This window comes from Antechinus flavipes, chromosome 5 (genome assembly GCF_016432865.1).
Source record: "Antechinus flavipes isolate AdamAnt ecotype Samford, QLD, Australia chromosome 5, AdamAnt_v2, whole genome shotgun sequence".
In the NCBI taxonomy this organism is placed as follows: domain Eukaryota; kingdom Metazoa; phylum Chordata; class Mammalia; order Dasyuromorphia; family Dasyuridae; genus Antechinus; species Antechinus flavipes.
In genome coordinates, this window is record NC_067402.1 from 193,033,213 (window position 1) to 193,057,326 (window position 24,114).

The 24,114-nt window shown below is 35.4% G+C and overlaps 1 protein-coding gene across 1 annotated transcript in view; it reads left to right on the forward strand.

Moving 5' to 3' along the window:
- LOC127539324 (probable polypeptide N-acetylgalactosaminyltransferase 8) overlaps window positions 1-23,030 on the forward strand; it is a 26,361-nt gene extending 3,331 nt beyond the window's left edge. Inside the window, exons 2-10 of the mRNA XM_051963480.1 lie at window positions 3,156-3,322; window positions 9,060-9,243; window positions 10,775-10,972; window positions 11,815-11,929; window positions 13,916-14,101; window positions 15,568-15,705; window positions 16,286-16,381; window positions 20,275-20,442; window positions 22,021-23,030. Of these exons, the coding sequence (XP_051819440.1) occupies window positions 3,156-3,322; window positions 9,060-9,243; window positions 10,775-10,972; window positions 11,815-11,929; window positions 13,916-14,101; window positions 15,568-15,705; window positions 16,286-16,381; window positions 20,275-20,442; window positions 22,021-22,191 (1,423 nt within the window). The 3' untranslated portion in view covers window positions 22,192-23,030. The remainder of the gene's footprint in view (window positions 1-3,155; window positions 3,323-9,059; window positions 9,244-10,774; window positions 10,973-11,814; window positions 11,930-13,915; window positions 14,102-15,567; window positions 15,706-16,285; window positions 16,382-20,274; window positions 20,443-22,020) is intronic.
- The last annotated feature ends 1,084 nt before the right edge of the window (window positions 23,031-24,114 follow it).

A 24,114-nucleotide genomic window follows, 5' to 3' on the forward strand; every position in this document is an offset into this window, starting at 1 on the left:
AGAGGGAAAAAAATCAAATGACATGTAAGTAAAAAAGAAATTGATTTAATATTTTCCATAATAAAATATTTTTGAATACATTTTACTTATTTTTTCAATGAATTAAAAAAAAGATTCTTCTTCTTACTGCTTCCCCAAAGGAGGGAAAAGAAAAATAAAACTTATAACAAGTATTCATCATTAAACAAAAAAAAAAAATCCTCTATTGGTCAGATACAACAAATGTACTTTACATGCATTGAAAAAAAGGATATAAATCATTCAATTCAATTTACTTAAATGTAACAAACCTTTATTAAATGATTATTTTTAGATCACTGTTCTAGTACCTTAGGAGTCAAAGATTTTAAAATAACCTTCAAGAAACTTACAATCTACCTATTGAGGAAATAATACCTTTATAGACTATATAATACAAATTTTAATTCAACCAATCCACAAATATTCATCAAACTGTTTCAGGTATCAGAAATAAAAAGATAAATGGACAATAGTCCTTGTCCTTAAGGAAGTTGCATTCTATGGGAGGAAAGAGTCCTTATAAATATAAGTGTATACAAAATATAGAAGAAATAAATACATGGTAATGAGAAGTAGAAATGAACTGATATTTAAGAAGATGAGGAAAGACATTGATTACTGTAATGAGACTGAAATATCTATATGGCATCTAGTTCAAAATTAATAAGTCCTTGCAAGAAATACAGGACCTTATTTCAGGAGAGATCTGGGAGTTTTCTGTATTAAGTTGATAAGTGAACTTATGGGAATGAGGGAGAACTTCATGTTAGGGAGTTCTAAGTTCTAAAAGAGAAGAGATGGAGGATGAAGCTGGAAGGTAAAGGGTTAAAACTTGGCCAATGATCCAACAAAAAAGAATGAGAAGGAATAGTCACATAGGTAGAAGAAAAGTTAATCAAGAATAACCTCAATCAGTTATTCAAAAAAACTTATTAAACAACTGGCATGTGCCAGGCAGCAATATAAAGAATAAACTAATTCCTATTCACAAAAAGTTTAGGATCATACAAATCAAAAAATAAGAGGGTAGACAAAAGAGGGGATTAAAAAAAACTTTTGTGAAATGGATGCAGAGCAAAAATAAGGAAAAGGAGTGCAAAGCTTTGCAGTTGATAAGGTAAAGGGGAAAATCTTTTTGGAAAAGTTATGGGGCTATTTAACCCAAAGAGGAAAATGCTGAGGAGAAACTGCTCTAGTCTTGAATAGACTAACTATTCTAACTAACTAACTAAATAGACTAGCTTTCATAAGTAGGTTGGTGATAGGATATTCTTTGCCTTAATTCAGTTTATCAGGAATTGATTAATGTCTTTTTTTATCCAGAATAATTATAAGTCCTTATGGGGATATCAAAAAAGCATAAGAAAGATTACTAAACTTTACAGAGTTGCAAAATTCTGTTGAAACAAAATACGTACCAGACACAATATGATCAGCATAGAAAATGGCAAAAGATAGAAATAGTGTATTACGATACTACTATACCCAGGATCAGTGAGACCTTCTTTCAAAGTCCACCTTAGTTACTTGCTAGGTATATAATGTTCAACAAGTCACTGCCTGAGTTTCTTCATACGTAAAATAGGAATAATAATAGTGTCTATGTCTCAGGATCATTGTCAGGACAAAATCTTTGTACAATAGTTTCCAAACCTTAAGGTTAGAGAACATATTAGATAGATTTTTCTTTTTTTTTCCCCCTGAGGCAATTGGGGTCAAGTGACTTGTCCAGGGTCACACAGCTAGGAAGTGTCTGAAATCAGATTTGAACTCAGGTCTTCCTGACTTCAGGGCTGTGCGCTATCCACTGCACTAACTAGCTGCCTCTAGATAAGTTTTTCAGTGATAAAGTCTTCAAATCCCATTGTATAGACACAAGTGCAGCAGGAAATTGGAGAAGAGTGAGTGGGAGCTGAGTAAGACTTTGGCAGCCTTAAGGATTTCTTTGATCTTTGTTAGATCTATTAAAGTGTGATAGGAAAGAAAGAGAAAATTCACATCAGATATATTGGTTTAGCCAAAGGTTCAAGGACAGACATAATAAGTAATAAGAGTATCTTTGTTGGGCCAAGAATAGGTTGATTCAAAGGAATTTTAGGAGTTACATTTGAATAAAGTAGGGACATAAAAGTTTTCATTTTCCAGGCTAAGGATTTTAGATATGGTCTTCTAAGCAGGGAATAGCTTGAGTGGGTCTTTGATCAGTGAGGTAACATAAAAAATCAGTGGACCTTGCAGGTGATTGAGAATAGACCGCAGGCAATCATTGCAGGACTCCAGGAAAAAAACTTGTTATTCAGTCTTTTTTTTTTTTTTTTTTTTTCAGTCATGTACAACTCTTTGTTGATCCCATTTGGGGTTTTCTTGGCAAAGATATTGCAGTGGTTTGCCATTTTCCTTCTTCAGCTCATTTTACAGATAATGGAAACTGAGACAGACAGGATTAAGTGACTTACCTTGAATCACATAGCTAGCAGTGAATGTCTAAACCCAAATTTGGGCCCAGTTAATCTTCCTGACTTCAGATCTGAAGCATAATCTCTTGAACCACCTAGTTGCTTCCCAAGTATGAAGGTCTTCATTCAAATTGAACTAAAAAGGATGTAGAGAGGACAGATTGGAGAAAAATTAGTCTGGATCTATTGACTAGTTATATGGCATAAAATAATGACAAAGAGCAGAAATTAAGATTTTAAATCTAAGAAATGGGAGCATGGCAGTGCCTTTGATTGCAGAGGCTGAGAAAGAGAGCCAAGTTTTTTTTGGTGGGGAAGGGATTTTGAGGGAGGGATAGAATGCACTAAGAATGTGCATTTGGTTTGGATGGTCTTGTAGAATTTGCAGGGACTGAATGACATGTAAAGGAAAATATCCTATAAAGATAATACAAATGGAAGAGGATTTTGTTGCAGCAAGAAGTACTTAAGCTAGACTTGTAGAAAAACTCCAGAATTATCACTTAAATAAATAATGACTTCTCTGTCCCCTAATGGGCTTAGATATTGAGTAGGAAGCCACCCAGGTACAATGGAAATACTGCAAAGTCATGCCTACAGACAAGGGGCTTGGGAAGGTAAATTTTAAGGATTAAGGATTTAAGGATTTTAACTAATAATAATAATAATTTTTTACAGGTGTCTTGAAAAGCAATATCCCCACCAACTTCCAACCCTCAGTGTCATTCTTACATTCATGAATGAAGCCTTCTCAGTTATACAAAGAGCCATCACCAGTATCATCAAAAAGACCCCTTCTTACTTGCTTAAGGAGCTCATCCTGGTAGATGACTTTAGTTCAAATGGTAAGTAACTTGGTTAAGGTATTCACATGAATGCTGGGAAGGATTCTTGGTTCTGGTTTAGAATTTGAAACAACTTTACAATGGAATTTACAAATATTTTTGAGTCTACACAGAGGATGTAGAGAACATGGAGAGAATCCAGAGAGGAGTCTCACACATGGTTTAAAAAAAAAAGGTGGAAAATATGGCCAATGAGGAAAGCTAATTTGGCCTGGAGAAGAAAATGGATTGAGAGTAAAGAGTTGATAAAAATTTTCAACTAACAGTTAAAAAATATTTTTATTAATATTTTTTGTTCTTACATCAATTACATTGTCATTTTTATATCCTCTCTTAAAAAGTCATCCTATAATTTAGGTGGCACAGTGAACAGAATGCTGGGCCTTGAGTCAACAAGACCTGAATTCAAATGGAGCCTCACACACTTACTAGTGATATGACCCTGAGCAAGTTGCTTAACCCTGTTTGACTCAGTTTCTTCATCTAGGCAAACCAACCTAATATCTTTGCCAAAATAAAATCCAAATGGAGTCATGAAAAGTCAGATGCAGCTGAAATGACTACACAACAACATAAAACAAAGTTCGCCAAAACTAAACAACATACTGAAAACATCTTCAACATCTGTAAAGGCAGCACAGGAAGTAATTTCTCATTTCTTCTTCTTTGGGGCCAAAATTGGTCATAGTAAAGTCATTTTGAATGAATTTGTCTCAGGTCTTTTGAAAGAGCTCAAAAAGGATTTTGAAAATCAAGAGGAAAAATTAGGAAGAGAAATTAACTGATACAAGGAAATCATGAAAAAGAAGTCAATTGCTTGGTAAAAGAGATATAAAAAAATGCTGAAGAAAACAACTGAAGAATAAAAAACAGACTACATCAAATGGTAAAGGAAGCACAAAAAAAAAAAAAAACAATAAAGAGAAGAATGCTTTAAAAAGCAGAATTGCCCAAATGGTTAAAAAAAATCTACTGAAGAAAACAACTCCTTTAAAAGTAAAATAGGACAGATGGAAAAGGGGTTACAAAAGCTCACTGAAGAAAATAATTCCTTAAAATTATAATTGAGCAAATGCAAGCTAATGACTTTATGAGAAATTTTTAAAAATAGAAGATAGTGTGAAATATCTTATTGGGTATATTCTAGGTCAGTTGTTTAAAAAATTATCATATGGATGTTGCTGTTTTCAATGATGAGATGATTCAGACCACTTCCAATGATCTTGTGATGAAAAGAGCCATCTACATCCAGAGAGAGGACCGTGGGAACTGAGTATGGATCACAACATAGTATTTTCACTCTTTTTGTTATTGTTTGCTTGCATTTTATTTTATTTTTCATTTTTCCCTTTTTGATTTGATTTTTCTTGTGTAGTAAGGTAATTGTATAAATATGTATGTATATATTGGATTTACATATATTTTTTTTACCATATTTAACATATATTGTATTACTTGCCATCTAGGGGAGGGGTGGGGAAAGGGGAGGAAAATTGGAACACAAGCTTTTGCAAGGGTTAATATTTGTATTTCTTTCCCTTAACCATTTATCAATTAGGAAGTAGCTCTTATTTTCATAATTTGGATTTTGTTCCCTATAAATGTCGAAAATGAGACTTGCTAGTTATTGCCTGGAATGAATCCCCTCCTCTAGGGACCAGAATTAGGACCAGAACTATCTTGATATCCTCTAGAGGATCATGTTAAAGCTATTGCTCCTGTCAAGACTGTCTTTCACCTAGGTGTAAAGTTCCATTATCTTCATTCCTCTGAGGATTGGTTAAGAGCAACGACCTTTTCCTCTTCTGGAGGCTAAACTTTAGTTCCCACCTCTTCGGAAAAAAGTGACAGATTGATACCCCATAAACCTAGATGTGGCTAAGTAATGTAATAGGAGCTAAGGTGGAGTTTATGTCAGGATTTTCCATAAGCTTGATAGTGAGGAAAGAAGTCCCAAACTTATTTGACTCAGCATAGATCAAAAGCAGTCAAGAGGAAGCTGTAGCAATTCATCCACTAGCTATACTAAATTCACAAATGAACTTGATAGTATGAATGTTATGTAGAAAGTGCTTTTAAGTTTGAATCCACTCTTCTTAAGGACATTCTCCAGGGTGTTGGAAAGAAAGGAAAATGCTTTGTAACTTTCATTCCCACTATATTATTGAAGTAAATATACTATTGTAAAACAATAATTATAATGTTGTAAAATGGGTTAAATCTGCAGTAACTGAGGAAGCAAAAGTTTGAGTTTCTGAACATATTGATTTACTTAGCAGTGCATGTCAATCTCTTAACAAATTAAGACCAGGCTTCTTGACACTGGATCCTAAATATAACAGGAGACAGATTTTTATGCATTAAAAACAAACAATTAATAGGATATAAACCAGCATACAAGATTATATAATCTAGCTTCTAAGCAAAGAAAATATTAGGGACTTATTTGCATAAAAATGAAATTTTAAGTCTCAAAATGAAGTCAGTTTTATCATATATAGTCTATTTGGATTACACAATTCCCACAATTATCTCTGAGTTACTATACTAGGATGAAAGCATGAAAAACTCTTACAATTTTAATCTGTATTTGTGATCAAATTATAATATAGAGATGATATCCTCCAAAGGGAGGGAATTAGACAAACCAAAAAAAAACAAAGATGTAAGATAAGTTTTCTAATTAAATGGAATAATAAATTTTAAGGAAGCACAAGGATTATAATGTTTTCCCTAAGAATTATGTGCTTATGTATATGATTGATTTCTAAATGCATCTAGTATGAAAATCCAGGCTTGATTATGTTTGAATAAATTTTCAAATTGGATTAAAGATTTCATACATAAAACTGCTTTGATAATTGTAAAGAAAATTATTTTTCCTATTTCAAAATATCTGTCAGATCATTTTAAAAGACAGAAGGGTTGATTTTACAAGTTAGATCCTTGAGGATTTTTTTTGTTTTGTTTGGGTTTGGTTTTTTAGTTCTTTTATCAGGTACAGGATTTAGAGAAAGATATATGCCATAGTAAGTAGTACATAAATACTTAAAGTTTCCTGTAGTTTCAGATTTAGAAGAGCAAATTTAAGAGATTGTGCCAAATTGTATTGCCATATTACTGAAAGATTTCATCAGAATTATCTTGGAATCTCTGTGATTTAGATCCCGAGAAATTGAGCTCCCTTCAGAACTGTTCTAAGAATGAGACCTTTTCCAGAATGTTCAAAAAAAGATATTTCCAGAGACCAGATGACTAACTATAGGGGCCATCTGGGACTTAAGATGAAATGATTAAATGGACATTAGGAGTGGGTTATGAGGTTACAAGGAGACTTGATGTTAAAGTTGATAATTGTTGTATTTCTTTGTTTCATGATGTTTGTATTTATGAAATTTTCTTGGTGACATGTAAATTTCCTCTTTAAAAATTAGTCCATTGTAAGCTCTAAGTTTCATCTGCCTGATTTAGTTTACCTATAGAATTTATTAAATAAGGTTTGTTCTTAGTCTCAGTTAGCTATTGGACTATGCAAGATGTTTCCCATTAGTCTTTTCTTTGTATATAATCTTATATATATATATGTATATGTTTATTTTTAAAACTTTATTTTCAAAATATACGCATAGTTTTCAACATTCACCCTTGCAAAACCTTGTATTCCAAACTTTTTTCTCCTTCCCTTCCTCCCACCCCCTCCTTTAGACAGCAAGTAATCCAATATATGTTAAACACATGCAGTTCTTCTGTACATATTTCCACAATTATCATACTGTACAAGAAAAATTAGATCAAAATGGAAAAAAAATTAGAAAGAAAAAAAGCAAGCAAACAACAATAAAAAAGTGAAAATACTGCATTGTTATCCACACTCAGTCCCCACAGTCCTCTCTCTGAGTACAGAGAGGGCTGTCTTCATCCCAAGATCATTGGAACCTTCCTGTTGAAGAGAGCCACATCCATCAGAATTGATCATCGTATAATACTGATGTTGCTGTGTACAATATTCTCCTGGTTCTGCTCACTTCACTTAGCATCAGTTCATGTAAGTTTCTCCAGGCCTTTCTGAAATCATCTTGCTGGTTGTTTCTTACAGAACAATAATATTCCATAACATTCATTTGGTATATAATCTTGATGGTAAACATGAGCACATTAAAAACATTATAAATTTGGTTTATAAATTTATAAATTTTATAAAGAAATGATCCATGGGGGGAGAGAGCTGGGCCTTCTACTCTCATGAATCAAAGAGAGTGAGGAATAAAACAGAGAATTGTATGAAGAAACTGACTCCATCTTGTGAAACTGACTCCATTTGGAGACATGTCTCATTTTCTTGTAAACATACCCTGCTTGCTAATTGTGGGAATTAAATAATATCCTGTTTCTCATCAGGGAGAATTCACCAGCTCACTTTCCCACCTCATTCCCACTTCCTGAAATTTGGAAAGCTCATCTTTCCACCAATTAGAAATCAGATGACATAATTTTACCGGCAGCTAGGTGGTTCAACAAATAGAGCACCAGGACTGAAGTCAGGAAGATTCATCTTCCTGAGCTCAAATCTGGCCTCAGACACTTATTAGCTGCATAAGTCACTTAACTCAGTTTGTCTCAGTTTCCTCATCTGCAAAATGAGCTGAAGAAGAAAATAGCAAACCATTCTAGTATCTTTGCCAAGAAATTTCCACATGAGGTCATAAAAAAATCAAACAAAACAAGTAATTTAATAACAACAAACTTGTATTCTAGTTTATATTCTGTTAATTATTTGCTTTTAATAATAAAATCTATTTTAATAAATACTTTTATTAGATTTATCGATTTTAATAAAAATCTATCTGCCCCTATATTTGTGGATCAGTGCCAAGTGGGGAGGCCTGCTCCCAGTTTGTTATGAAATTGATGTGTATTGCTTGATACTCTGGAAAGCTCAAATCTTTGTTTCTTTGGTTATTTCATGTTTCATCTGCCATGGTTAATAATAATAATAATAATAGAGGACTTTATTTTTTTTTTTCCTGAGGCAATTGGGGTTAAGTTACATGCCCAGAGTCACACAGCTGGGAAGTGTTAAGTGTCTGAAACCAGATCTGAACTCAGGTTCTCCTGACTTCAGGGCTGGTGCTCTATCTACTGTGTCATCTAGCTGCCCCATATACTTTATATTTTGCAAAGTTTTTACATATGTGATATCATCTTACCCCTTACAATAACTCTATGAGGTGGGTGTTATTTTCCCAGTTGTACAAATGAGGAACATAAGATTAGGGAAATCAAAATCTTCTCTGGATTGATTTATCAGTATTTGTGTGATTTGAACTTGAGTCTGACAGGGGCCATTAAATTTTATCTAGTACCCTGATTCCAGTGTCTGAGATCAACTCATAATCAGTCCTCCAATCTAAATCCATAATAGTCTATTGGGACATACCTCTCTCCCTTTGAAGATAGAATGGCAGGGGGATATAATGCTACTTAAACTCATTTAGATACATTCAAGGCCAAAAAACCTAAATAATAAGAGAGTAAATTATCTGGAGTACAATAACACTGTTGTCTCTTTGTCTGAGTAAACATGGTGGGATATAGAAACAGCTTAATAGTTTAGTACCATAGGTATGTAACTTCTGCATTCTGGAATTCTATCTAAAGCCACTTGATAATGTGGAATTTCTATATCACATCCAATATTAGTTCCAGAAATTCAGCAAAAAATGTGCTTTGTTGGCAGAGGAGCTCAAAAGAAATTTGAATAAACAGATGCAGCTTTACAAAAAGAAGTACCCCGGGCTACTGAAATTAATCCGTCATACCAAGAGGAGAGGGCTTACTCAGACCCGCCTGTCTGGCTATCAAGCTGCCACAGCAGATGTGGTTGTCATCTTGGATGCTCATGTGGAAGTGACCACTGGATGGTAAGTCTCCACCAAGGAAAAAGGCAACGAATTGTTGGATGCTTCAGAGTCCAGGAAATGAGAGAGTAGAAATGAATGTGATAATAGAAAATTCAAAGGAAAAGATAGCCCCTTTTTCTTGGATTTTGGTCATCTAAGATAGACAACATGGTATTTTTGGAAAAACTCTGGACTTAATGTAAGACTTAAGTCTGCTACTATCTAGCCTTGTGGCCTTAGGAATCATTTAACTTTTCTAGGAATTATTTTTTAAATTTGTTAAATAACAAAGTCGGGTAAAATTTTCTCTAAGGTGTGATGATTGCGTATTTAAAATCAGCCAGAGTCAGAAATTCAAGTTAAGGGAAAAATCTTAAATCTTTATTGAAGTGAAGAGGTGAAAAAGGATTGCGATAGCAATATGGGCAGCTGTGTCAAGACGCCAGCCAGCAGTCTCTCCTTCCGCTTCCCCTCCCACTCCCCTGCCTCCACCCACCAAAAACGTCATTTCCTATATACAACACATCAGGACTTGCACAAAGAGTGGGCGGGGGCCATTCTTTCTCCAAGCATATATATTAATAGAGTATGGTCTAATTACTATATAGCCTCACGTGCTTGGGACTTCAGTGCATCAACTCAAGCCTCAGCCCATTACACTAAGGTTCTTTCAGATTGAAATATTTTATGGCAATTCTTGTCCACAGGAGTAAAGTAGCTCTACACACACACATATGTGTGTGTGTGTGTCTTACAAAAAGAGAAAATCAAAACTAAAAAATATTATATATTTATACAGTTAGACTGTGTTGCGGATAAGAATACAACTTAAATCTCCTAATTCAAAGTTCACAGGGAACCAAGTAGTCAAGACATGTCAGTTGGAAAATGTGAACAGAAAAATAGATGAACCGTTTTCATCCAGTACAGGAGTGATCTTTACCAGATCATAACTTCCATATACTTTCTATAGCAGAAAGAGATCTAGTCCCTAATATTTTCTCTGCCTCTGGCACCAGTAAGTTTGCTTTTCTCCTGCCCTTATCCCAGGCTTCGCTATTTAATAGGGATAATATTAATAATCCATACTGTTTTTCTGTACTGAATTCTAAATACTCAGGATTAGCTCAGAACTCTTATAGATGATCCTGAAACTACCATACATCCCTTGGGATTCTCTGGAGCAAGATTCGTCCTGAGATTGCTGTCCCTAAGTGTCAAAGAAGACTTTCTAGGCAAACCTTATTTCTGACCCAGATTACTGATTTTGCTCCAAGAGCTCTTGAACCACCTACATGTGTGAAGTAACCAGTATGGTTTTTTTTCTGCTCATTGGTGGAAAAAGAAAAAGTGAAAGTGAATGTGAAAAGTATTTGGTTCTCTTTTCTCTGGACTTCACTAATACTTCTATATTCTCTCTGTCTCTCTGTCTCTCTCCCTCCCTCCCTACATCTCTTTCTCTCTATCTATGTCTCTCCCTCTTCCTTTTCTTTTCCTCTCTCTCTCCTCTCCTTCTCTCTCTCTCTCCTCTTTCTTTTTCTCACTCTTCTAGGGCAGAACCCATCTTAGCTCGCATCCAAGAAGATCCCACTGTGTTTATATCACCAATATTGGATAGAATTGCTTATGATACCTTTGAATTACGTCATTATTCATTGGCTCCCATTGGTTTTGACTGGGAACTCTGGTGCCTCTTTGATTATATGCCAATAGACTGGTTTTTCCTGAAAGATGACACTGCACCTGTGAAGTAAGTTTGGAAATCTTGGAAAGTCTCACTAAAAAACTTGAATTCTTGTAAATGGGAGGCAGAAATGATCAATACACATTTTTTTTCCTTTCTCATCAGAATTTCCTTAGTATTAGAGATCTCATATACCAAGCCCAATCTGAACAAAAAACCATTGGTTCTTCAGGTTACAAAGGGATTTCAGAAGTTTTTTTTTTTTTTTTTAAAGTCCATTACTCTGACTTGAACAGAATCTAAATGCTTTTTTTTTTTTTTAAGTTTTATTAATTTATTTTATGGAGTTTTTTAAAAAATGTTTTAAAATTTATTAGTTTTAAGTTTAGAAAAATTTTAAACTGGTTTAGATTTTATTGATTTATTTTATTTTATATTATAAATATTTATACATGAGAGATTTCTTGTAAAAGAATAAAACATTTAACTAAAATTGATAACACCGTGATTTCCTTTGAAATTGAATGTAAGAGGCAGCTAGATGATACAGTGGATAGAGCACTAACCCTGGAATCAGGAGGACCTGGGTTCAAATCCAGTCTTAAACATCTATCACTTATTAGCTGTGTGGCCCTGGGCAAGTTACTCACTCTCAATTACCTTGTCAAAAAATAGTGAATGTAACAGATCATATTTGTGACACCCTCTCTAACATCTTTTTAAAAAATTAATTAAATTTTATTTTTAAAAATCTCTGGAATGCTTCTTCAGGTTATTCAGGAATGTTTCTTCCTAACTCTTCATGTTTTTATATTCCCATATCTGTTCTCTACTTCCACTCCCAAATCCCATCCCTTTCTATTCCTCAGTAGAAGAGATAGTGACATCTCTGTTATGTCTCCTTACAGGAGTCCTTCTCTCCTGGGCATCTTTGCTGCAAACAGGTTGTTCTTGGGAAAGATTGGAGCCCTGGATGCTGAGATGATGATCTATGGGGGAGAGAATGTGGAGCTGGCCCTGAGGGTAGATTTCTATTTCTTTTCCAGTTGAAATGATGGGGATCTTTGGGCAAGGTGTTACTTCTGTCCAGGGTGAGGTTCAAATGCTTGTGTTGCCAAGACACTGGATAGAACTATGGGAAACACATAGGACTTTGCAGGATGAAGTTCTATTATAACCTCACATATTAGGGAGAGAGGTGAAGTTTCTATCTTATTTTTTTGCCTCTTCTTTTTAAAAGAAAAGTGTAGCCCTCATACTACTTCCTAAATATTTGCCTTCAAGTTATCTTGAGTCTAGGTATAGACAGATATAGGAGACTAGGAAACATAACAATTTGCTTAAAATGATGATAATAATAATAGCTGATATTGATTCAGGTTTGTGAAGTGTTTCACACATTATCTTATTTAAGTCTTACAACAATCCTAAAAATAAACTCTAGAAATGTTATTAACCCCATTTTACAGATGAGGAAATTGAGGCTCAGAGAGATTTAAGTGCCTTCCTCAGGCATGCTTTATTCTAACAACCATATCATACTAATGAAACAGAGAAAATTGGGGTAAATGGGACCTAGGCTACATGTCAAGAGGTGTTCCTCACATGCAGTGAAGAAGTAAAGAAGCTTTTATTGAGTAGTAACACAATCCAATGTAACATTTGGTGACCCTCAGTTTAACATTTTTTTCCCATGCTATTTAAACAAGCATAAGACTTAGATATGATTTGGATAAAACAATAAATAAGAACTCAATAAAATGGATCTAAAGAACAACATTTTTTGCCAAATTGGGTCATGAATAGTTGAATGATTAATCAACAATAACAAAAATGATCTTATTTTATTTGAATTTTAGGTAATAACTGCCCTTCTCCTTTAACTTCTGAGCCTGTCTCAATTCAATTTACATGAAGAGCTGTTTTCTATAGTTCTTTCTCTCTTGCCAAAGGGGTATTTCTTTATGGTCTATCAATTCTGCATGCAGAGAATCAGTACAACATAATAAACATTTGTTGTAAACTTACTATGTGGCAGGCATTTTATTAAGCATTATCCTGTTCCTCAAAGAACTTACAATCTAATGAGGAAAGCTGAAAAGAGTTATAGATCTGGAGAGAACCTGGAATGATGATGGTGGTAGACCGAGATGTTCTTGGCCCTCAATATAGGGAGGCTTTGGGTGGAGTTTTACGTTCTACTTTTTAGTCCTCTTTTTACAGAGGAAGAAGCAATTGGGGGTCCTGAAGACATATACATAGTAAAGCTGAAGGAACCTCAACGATGAATGTCCTGGTGATAATTTTATCCTGTTGAGAGGTGTGATAAAGGTGGTGGAGTGAAACCAATTAGAGCTGTTGGACAGTTCTCTATGATTTAGCTTCTTCTGAAAATCAAGGGTAAAACCTAGGAATTTTTGCATTTGGGGCAAATTCAAAGCAGAGGTTCCTTTATCAAATTCTGGTACAAATAGTCCAGTGCTTACATAGAGTCTGGTACATAATAGGCACTTAATAAATGGTTATTGACTGACTGGTAAGGGCTGATGATCTCCAGAAGAAGAAATGAATCATAAGCAGAAGATTTTGCATATTGGCTGGGGGGGCGGGATAGTGTTATGGGAGCATGGTGGAGGTCCCCATATCCACAGGGATAGTGAACCAGAAGTCCATGGCATCAAGGAAATACTCCTTCCTTTTATCCCACCAGGCTCCCAATCTTTGAACTCATAGGAGAAAATCTTAGCTATAACTCTTTTCTCACGTAGTTTTCCTCAGAGCACAGAGGGGAAACAATCTTCTGAACACAGAAAGAAAATTTTGTGGAAAAGCTAGGATTTCAGAAACTTTATGAATAATGCAAGTAGCTTTGTAGACTTCAAGGGGAGAAGGTGGAAGTGGGATATCTAAATTTACATTTTTCAAAAATGGGATTAAGCTGTATCCTGTGAGTCAATTAAATGGAATTTGCTAGTCTCATTGTGCACATGTGATTTCTCTTGGATGTAGGTATGGCAGTGTGGGGGGAAGATCGAAGTCTTACCCTGTTCTCGGATTGCTCACCTAGAAAGAGCCTTTAAGCCCTATGCCTCAAATCTGAGATTATACATGAAACGCAATGCTCTTCGGGTAGCTGAAGTCTGGATGGATGAATACAAATACATGGTCTACTTCTCTTGGAATCTGCCTCTGGAGGTAATCTGTCAATGAGTTTAGCTAGACAAGAAAAGCAGAAAGGATGTGGGAATAAAAAGACAAGAGGGGATGCAAACCTAACCAAAAGGTTACTAGACAAACTCCTTTCACTATTATTGCCTCTCCTCCCTCAACCATTATTCAATCTCATGGAAGAAATCAAGGATTCTGTGTTCTAAGCATGGTACAAAGAGCCATGGACAAGCCATTTGGCAATGATGGTTTTAATCCAGTCACATTTTTCTCATGGTAACAAACTTAGATCAAAAAATATATCATGGGAGCAGAACTTGTATCTGAAGCTGTTACTAACACTAGTTACCCTGTGTTTGGATATGAATACCACATGTAGAAATGTGCTTGCTAAAGTTTCTTTGTAGAGAAAAGTAACTTGCAGGACACTAGGGAATACAGATCCCTGGATAGAAGGGGTGACAGGGAAATAATTGCAGAAAATAGAACCTGGAAATGAATATGATTAAGAATAAAGGAATTAGATAGAAATCATGTGATAGGTTAGCATGTGTTTAGTGGTGGTTGAGATGTCGGGGAGAATAATCATGATATAGGATCTGGAAGGAGCTGAGCATTGCTAATGATTCCAAGGTATTAAAAAGGAAAGGAATCTTTAGCTATACTGAGCAATTACTAATTTACTGTGATTTGAATGTGAGAATTAAGCTCTTTAAAAAAAAATTAGCTTTCAATAGGACAATATGAAGGTGGAATTCCCTTTACCAAGAAACTTTTTGCTTTCACCCTATAGTAATAGCTAGCCTTTAAATAGCATTTATCATATACTAGTTCTATATAAATAAAATGCCATTTTATCCTCACAATAACCCTAAGAGATATGTGATGTTATTATCCCAATTTAGCAGTTGAGGAAATTAAGGCATATGAGGTTAAATTACCTGTCCAGAATCATGCAATTAGTAATATCTAAAATAGCATTTGAACTTGGGTCTTCATGACTTCAGGCCCAGTGTTCTATGCACTTGACTACCCAGTTTTCTTCAGCTGCTCCTTCTACAGAGACATTCTGTTTTACCTCTTTGTGATATAATAGACAAGTTGAATTTGACTTGATAATATTGCTGAATAAATATCTTGGGATTTTTAAAAAGAGTTTGGACACCATAGACTTTAATCTTACCTAATCTACTTCATTTTTTTTTCTCTGTGACCTGATAGGAAACAGTCTTTGTCTTCAGTGGAGTAACTGTAGAGTTTAAAGAAGAATAGAATGACCTGCAGTCATGATCTATGTTCACTATGATAAATTGTGTAGAGATCCCAGGGTTAAAGGCAAACCTAAATCTGCCTCTCCCAGAAAATTTGCAAAATGTAAAGATAACCCAGAAAGCATTAAACACGTACTCAGTTGCCTTATCAAGTGATCTGACCTGGCCCTATAAAAGATTTTGAGATTTGTGAATCTGAAAGAAAACTTGGCTTTTTTCCAGAACCATGGAATCGATTATGGAGATGTGTCTTACAGAAAAAAGCTTCGAAAGAAACTTAAATGCAGAAGTTTTGATTGGTACCTCAAAAATGTTTACCCATCTCTGAATCCTATCCCCAACGTTGTTGCCTATGGAATGGTATGTACCAAATTCATTGTTGCCATGATAAGCAAGCAGGCTCTGTGGTCCCATAGTGTTGTACACACCAGGAATATTCACAACTTATCCCTGCTGTACCTGAAATTCTTTCTGGCCAGGATTCTATTCTGAATGTGAGATGTGATCTCAGGGCCCTTTTCCATAATGCTCCCCTAAGTTTTATTTCCTTCTTGCTCCATTTCCCAAGTGTCCTTTCTCTCACATGATCTCTTTGCTTTTTAAAAAATTCCCCTCCTTTTCGTCTCTCTACCCACACGCATCTCATCTAACCAGGTTATTCATTTCACCTATGTGACCTTAAACACTCATATCTCCCCATATGGGTCTAGAGCTGGGAAAAGGATTGTCTTACCAGAATATAGGGAATCCTTAGCAGCATCCCCATGCAGTTTCCACATATAATTAAATAATTTCTACCCAGGACATTAAATTTCATTATTTTTTAGCTGGCACTAAAATTATATTTACCAGAATAAAAAGATAAATCTTGGGCAAAATTCATCTCTTTTTCTTTCTCAGTCTTTCTTAACAAGATGTGCTGTGTGTTTTACTCTGATAGCTGAAAAATTCCTTGAATGAGAACCTGTGTGTTGACCAAGGATCTTCTAATGACTCCAGTCCACTCTTGTATCCTTGCTTTGGATATGGATCACAGGTATCCTCATTGGTAGATGTATTCTTATAAGACAAAGTCTGATCTACTATTACCTCTTGTAACCTTTATTCTCATTTTCATAGAGCAAGAGGTAGGAGATTAGGAAACCAAGAGAAGATATACAGGGAGAAACTAATTCCTATACAAAGTCGCCTCCCAGTTCTACTCAGGAACCAGCCATAGTAGAGTAGAGAACATGGAAAAGAGGCATGAGTAGGAGAGTGATTCAAAGGCTAGATTAGAGAAACCGACAGGATATGAGTTGCCTGTTGAACAATGGACAGTATTGGTATGTTATGATCCATGGAATCATGGAAAGTTGGGCATAACTCAATAAGTTTTTTTCAACAAACTACTATACTAGTAACTATGTACATTATAAAACACAAAAATAGAAATTAATAAAAGAGATGTTATTTTTCTAAAGTGCAAATCTGATGGTGTTAAAATAACAGCAGCTTCCTTTGCATTTTAGAAAATTACTTTAGTGGGGCTATGAAAAATAATTTGGAGTGTTGATTTCATTTAATCAGAGCCAAGAAAATAATATAAATAATGACTAACAATGCAAATGGAAAAAATGACTATAAAAATCAAAAATCAATGTAAAATTGTGAAGAGCAAGCATAACTTGAAAGAATAGATAAGTGAAAATACACCTTTTGCAGAAATGGGAGTTGTACTTTACATATACATGTACACATGTTGTACTTTACATATACTTTCAGATATTTTCAATCTATTGATCAGTTATGCTGAGAGTAGACAGTTATGCTAAATCTAGAAGCAAAGAGAACAATTAAACAGCAAGTGCAATATTCCAGGTTATGAACAGGGGATGGATATAAGAAATGTAGAAGAAAAAAATCAAGAGATTTGGCAATAGATCAGATAGATGGGGAAATTGCATCTGAGGGGCTGAGATAGAACTTGTCCAGCAGAAGAGGATTCATTAAGGATAGATAAGTTTGATTTTTCTAATTTGTTACTTATCTTGAGCTTTATTTCCTTGTTGGTAAGCAAAATTGAAACTATCATTTTAAAAAATCATATTTACCCAGCATTTCAAGATTTACAAAATATAACTTCTAGTTCTAAACTTATGGTCCTATGAGCAAAACAAATTACGTATCATAGGCATTATTTGTTTCCATTTAGCAGATGAAGGAACTGAGGGCCTTCCAAGTAACTTGTCCTTGGCAGGACATCCAGTAAATGTCTGAGGAAGCATTTCAATCTGTTGCTTTAACATGTTGATGGTTTGACTGCACAAAAACAATTGATTCTGAAATGACTCTCACATTGATAATCAGTCTTTAAATACAGAATGTCCCAAAAGTCTTAGTGTCATTTTAAACTACTTTTTAAAAAATCACCAAGACTTTTGGGGCATCCTCTATGGTTAATTAAGTTGTAGTCAGTTTTAGAGATTTGGGAAGATGGCTGACTGAATTGTTTCAAATAAAGGAAAGAAACCACAAAAAAAAAAAAAAGAGAGAGAGAGAGAGAAAAGGAAAGAATAACTAAAACAAAAAGCCCTGAAGAAAAATTATCTATTATCCATAAATCTGATCAAATAACTATCCTATCTCACCTTCCTGAAAAAATGAAGATTTTTTAAAAATTTAAACCCCCAGAAGGGAAAAACACTGCAGCAAATATAACTGTACCCCAAAAAATGAGACCAGAAAAATAACAGGCAGACCAGGAGTTTGGCAGATAGAATAAGATAGAAGAACTCAAGTTTAGCATAATATTTCATGGCTTACTATTTCCATTTGTTTTCTGACTTTCTTCTTGAAAAAATATTCATGACATATTGTCTGAAAATTTCTGAAATATGTACAATTCTTACATATCTTTTATTTAATTCTGATTCTTAATGTAATAGGATGATAAGCCAATGAGGGCCAAATCTTTGGAACATGCTTAGTATTCTCTATCTGATGTTAATTTGTATGAGTGAGGTTGCTTCTGAAAATACATGATTGAGAGTCCCTTTCCTTTTTTTGATTCAGAGCTTGCACAGGTAATTGTTGTTTTCTGACTTTCTCTGTAATGAAAAAAGCCTTTTAATTGGCTGCTGAGCTGGACTTGAGAAGGCATTCAAAAGTCTAGAATAAACAAATCCCTCTCCTGTTGGTAATAATCCAGGCAAGAACTGATGTAAACACCTGGATAGGAAGGGAGGTCACCATGGGACCTACATCACACTACTATTTCATCCATTTCTGTTATTTCTTCTTTCCTGATCTAAGGGGACTCAGTACCATAAATGGAATCAAGTTCCTATCTTGAAATCTTTAAAAGGTCAGAAGAACTATCAGAAGCAAAGTAACAGAAGTTCGTTACAGAATCCATTGTCAGCTGTCAAACTTAATGTGATGCTGTCCCTAAGCAGTAGTCCAGCTATGAACTGACCCAGCAGCTGAAACACTCTGTCCTAAAAGCAAGGGAGTGATACTCCTGCCAATTACACCACCCCTAGATGTGAACTTTGTGGGGATTTTGAGAAAGAAAAAAAGAATTCCCCAGAGCAGGAAGAATGAGTGTCTCCCAAGTTGGAAAAGTAGAATATTTTATAACAAGCACTTTAAATTTGGGTCTTCTCTCTCCAAACCAAATAGGTATGTAGGGTATAAAGTGAACTACAGGAAGGACCAATTCATCCATCAGCAAGACCAGCCCATTGTATTTTGCCATTACCACTTTATCAGAGCTCATATTCCCAAAGAACTAATAGGCTGTGAAGAAGGGATAGTGCTTCCATTTTGGAAGGTTTTTGTACTTTAATTCTTGCTGTGTCTTAGCATTAAACATTCCTTTATATATATATATATATATATATTTATATATATTCCTTCATAAAGAACAATTGATATGGGGGGATGTTAACTAGTTGATTGACGTTGGAGGAGAATAAACCTGATAGGGACTTGTGAGTGACAGGATTAGGAAGAAATCATCCCCTACTAGTCTTCCTCAGGGCTTGACTTGCTTAGTTCAAGTGGTAATTGAGAGCTCAAGCTTGTGTTACATTTATTTTACAACATAAACTTTCCACCACTGTCTCTTTTGCCCACCTCTGTGCTGAAGACAGTATCAATGTGTATACTGACGTATTTTAGGGTATTTTATAAAGTTATTGATAGAATATTGTGCTCTGAGTGTGTGCAACAATCTCCCTAGTAGTTATTTTGAATTCATTCATCATAAGTCCTGCAAGAGGCAATGACCAAGAATTTCATTAAATTTTTGATTTCTTCAGACTTCAGTCATGACAAGGATGTCTTTATTGATATGGTTTGGCTGCTTTAGTAAATCATCTCTGTTTTTATAGGGAAGGAAAGCTCATAAAATGTCAGTGGATGAATTAATGTTTATAAAGGGTCTAAAAAATTGTGCCCCTTTTCTATCACTATACTATGATTATAGAGGGGAAATGAGCCCCAGATATAGTTGTTTTATATTTTTTCTTTGTTTCATGGACTGCTAGGGCCAAAGAATTTACCACTCAGTAATAAGCCTATCAGAGAGTTGGTTCTCCACAGTAGTATTACAGTGATTCTCAGACTATAGGACTGTCTATCTGGGACTATACATAAAATTGTGATGGAATCTTCTAGAGCTTGTGTTCTGTTGTCATAGCCTTAAAGAACTCATTCAAGCCTAGAATAGGACTTTTGCAGCATGTCTCAGTGTAGCTAAATCCCTTTGTTTATTTTCTGTGCATTTAGGAAATCTCAACTCATACTGGTATTTAGTGATTTTGACCCAATGGATGGGAAAAAAATAGGATTAGAGTTCTGAGAGAGAACAGTTTATTGGCTTTGTCTGGTGGAATTGTGTCATTGATAACTCTAACACCGACAGATTCCTCTGCTCTTATTTAGATCTTATTCTATTCTCTGACTGGACAACTGTATTTGGGGAAGATATATGATAAATGGCGTGCATATTTCCCATGCCTGGTGGACCCTGGAGAAGGAGAAAGACCAAAATCAGTACCATGCTCTGATGGAGCTGAACAAGGGATGCACATATTTTGGGATTTTAATCAGGTGAGTGTCAACAATTTAGTTTTTTTCCAGATTCATTTTTGTGAACATCAGGGTTAGGAGTTTAGACTTAGTGTGATAACACTAAACTCCCCCATTGCCAAGGCATTAGCAGTTTCTGATCACAGAAGGAACATTTGGAAAGTGATGTTCTAGGAAGATTTTAGTGCTGTTGACAAAAAATATGCATCGAGAGCTCAATCAGAAGACAACAATCTAAGCCATAAAGTGGAAATTGTAGCTTATATATAAAAATATAAATGCTTTCAGGTTTACAAAGTACTTTCTTCACAGTAAGCCTGTGAGAGCAGTAGAGAAACTATTATTGTCTCCATTTTGCAAATATGGGATTTGAAGCTCAAAGATGTCATTATTCCAAGAACACACTGCTCAAAAGGGGCAGAATCAAGATTTGAACTCAGGTCTTGTGATTACAAAGTCATTGTCTATAAACCACACTCCCAGATGATCTCTCAATGAAGACAATGAGATTGTCAGCAAGTGGACTTGCTAGACTTGAAGTCAGGAACATTTGGCAAAATTTGCTTTAATATATAAATGTGTGTGTGTGTGTGTGTGTGTGTGTGTGTGTGTGTGTGTGTGTGTGTGTATTAGTTATATAGCCATGAACAGGTCACCTAGTTCTTCTGAATCTGTTTTCTTTCTGTAAAATGTGGATACAGAGACAATAGTTACCTCACAAGGTCATTGTAAAGCTCAAGTCAAATAATATATGCAAATCACTTTGCAAACATTAAAGCTATATTTAAAGCCAGTCATTGTAATTAAAAATCTGAAAAAGGATTTGGAGGGGAATAGGAAGAAGGGAACAATGAGAAGAAATATTTTTGAGAAAGAATCCTACTAAGCTAAATATAAAAGGAAGAAGGGATTTCATCTGGATTAGCAAATCAAAGAAACACTCAGAAGCAAATGATCCTGACAGTATCTTTCTCTCTCACCCCTGTTCTAGTCATATTTTAATGGATCTGGGGGTAAAGTAGGGGAACGAAAGAGATTACTGACCCAAGACCTAGCTATAATCCTTAAAGAAGCATGTTCAGACCCAACTCTGATATAATCTATCTTTCGTCATTTCCCTGTGCATTCTTAGAGAAAGAGATATACTTTCAAAAATCTAAAGCTGGCTTCTCCTGTGCTCTCAGCCTCATTTTATCCTGACTTCTGAGAGATCTGCATCTCAGACTAATTTTCTCTTCTGATATCTTCAATCACTACCTCCCCTGACTCCTTTTCAGTCTTTACATATTATCATCTCTAATAGCCACTCTTTCTCCCCTTTCCTTTCACTGACAAACTTCTTAAATGAATAACATAGCCATTTCCCCTATTTTCTAATAATCAGTTCTCTGATCATCTCCTTTCTTTCCCCCAGTATCTTATTGAAATTTCTCTAGAAGATAGCCAGTGATCTCCGTCTAGCCAAACTGAAAAGGACTTCTACATAAAGGAAAACAGAAAGATCAACCTTTTTGGGTAGAAAACATGAATGTGGGGGAGGAAAAAGACTGGGCAGTCAGAGTATTTCAACCATAATGTCTGTGCTCTTTTTCTGTTCAGGGGGAAGCTATCATCAACAGAAATACTAAGAGATGCTTGGAGATTAAGGAGGAATCTTCAGAATCCTATATCCTAATCTTCCAAGAATGTACTGGGCAATCATGGTACATTCAACATATGGTCGGAAACTGGGGGATCCCAGAAGTCTTTAACATTGAATCTAGCAAATGACTTAGAGGATCATAGAATGTTAAAATTCCAGGGGCCCTTAGAAATCATGTAGTATAATCCCTTTACTTTAAAGAGTAGAAAACTGAAGCCTAGATGACATAATTTTACCACATAACCACAAATAGCAAATTGCAGAACAGGATCTGAACTCTCTTCTGACACCGTTTTCATTGTTCTTCTTATTAAATTATGTTCTTCTCTTGAGATAAAAGAGCTTGGACTTGAGGGTACCAGTGCCATCAAAGTCAAGGACCATAAGACCTGGCCCTTGTGGTCTACCTTGTGGTAGGAGAAGCAGATCATAGAAAATGTGTCATTGAATAACACCAGATATCCAATTCCGTATATAAGGGGGTTGTCCTTACAAGGGGATGCTTGATAGAGAACTACAGAGAATATAAGATATAATGATAACCTATCTCACCCTTCTCTAGGAATAGGAATTTCATTCTAGGAATCTTTGTCAGAAACCTTCTAAAATAAAGAACATTGCATGGCTACAGACTGATTATATTGGTGGGAGAAAAAACTGTATTTCTTTGGGGTTTTGCCGATGCTATTTAATTCACTTCTCTTACAGCTACCATTTCAATCTTTCCTTTTTGTCCCTTTTGCTCAAATCATCTCATTTCCTTTAAGAAATTATATTTAAATTTATGCTATTTGGGCAATACTTATAGTCATCATTTTACCCAAATACCATGTTTCCCTGATAATAAGACACTGTCTTATTATTTTTTTGGACAGAAAACCACCAGAGGGCTTATTTTCAGGGGAGGGCTTATTTTAATGAACATTGACAGCAATTTTAATAAACAGGTAAATGTGAACCAAAAAAAGTACTTTTATTCAATAATGTTTTAACCCCATCATGCTCCCTGAATGCTCCTTCTATTCTCCATGATTCCCCCTTGAGTTCTTCTTTTATCCTCCATGATGCCCCCTGAGTTCTTCTTTTATTCTCCATCATGCCCCTTTTATCCTCCATCATGCCCCCTCATTCCCGCTTACATACTGGGTTTTTATGTTGTCCTGCCTCAGCTCTCCTCCACAGCACTGCTCTCAATGGCGCCAGCAAGCAAATCACTGGGGAAAAACAGGATGACGCGCTCACTGCTGCAGCTCTGATTGGATGCAGCTCGGAGCATGGCGTGCGTTTCACTGGGGGGTGGGGGGGAGGGAACGGTGCATACAGAGGGTACCGTAATGTAGCATGTAGCATAGGGGATCACCTTCACTACAGTAGCAATCTCAATAGGGCTTATTTTCGGGGGAAGGCTTATTTTAGAGGAATCTTACACAGTAAGGGGAGGGCTTATTTTCGGGATAGGTCTTATTATCAGGGAAACACGGTATCTCAAAGCATTATCTCTAGTTGCTTTTTTCCAAAACCATGACAAATTTGCCTTTTTCTAGTATAATACCTTTCCTGTTTTTCATCATTTTCCAGAAATGACAGATAACAACTCAGCAATAACCTGCATTTATAAGTGGTCAGGGAGCTTTCTTTTTTCCTTCCTCTTCTTTCATCTTCCAATCTCCAAACATATAACTATTTTCCACCTTTTCTGTTCATATTCTTTTTCATGTGTTTATTACTAGAAGCTTTTACATTCCTTCAAAACACATTATTCTCTTTGATAATCTGGAGAGTACAGAAGCATTTAAAAGCATTACACAATAAAAGGTCTTACAGCTGAAAAGAATATCAGAGATTAGTCTAAGCCTCTCATTTTGCACATGAAGAAACTGAGACTCAGAGAGGGTTAATTGCTTTGCCCAAGGTAGCAGTGGTAATAACACAGGAAAGATTCCAACAAGGATTTCCTGTCTCCAAAACCAATTCTTTTTTTTTCTTATTCATATGGGTATTAGGCAAAAAAGTGCTAGGAGAAGAATGAGGGCTAGAGAGACAGATTAGAA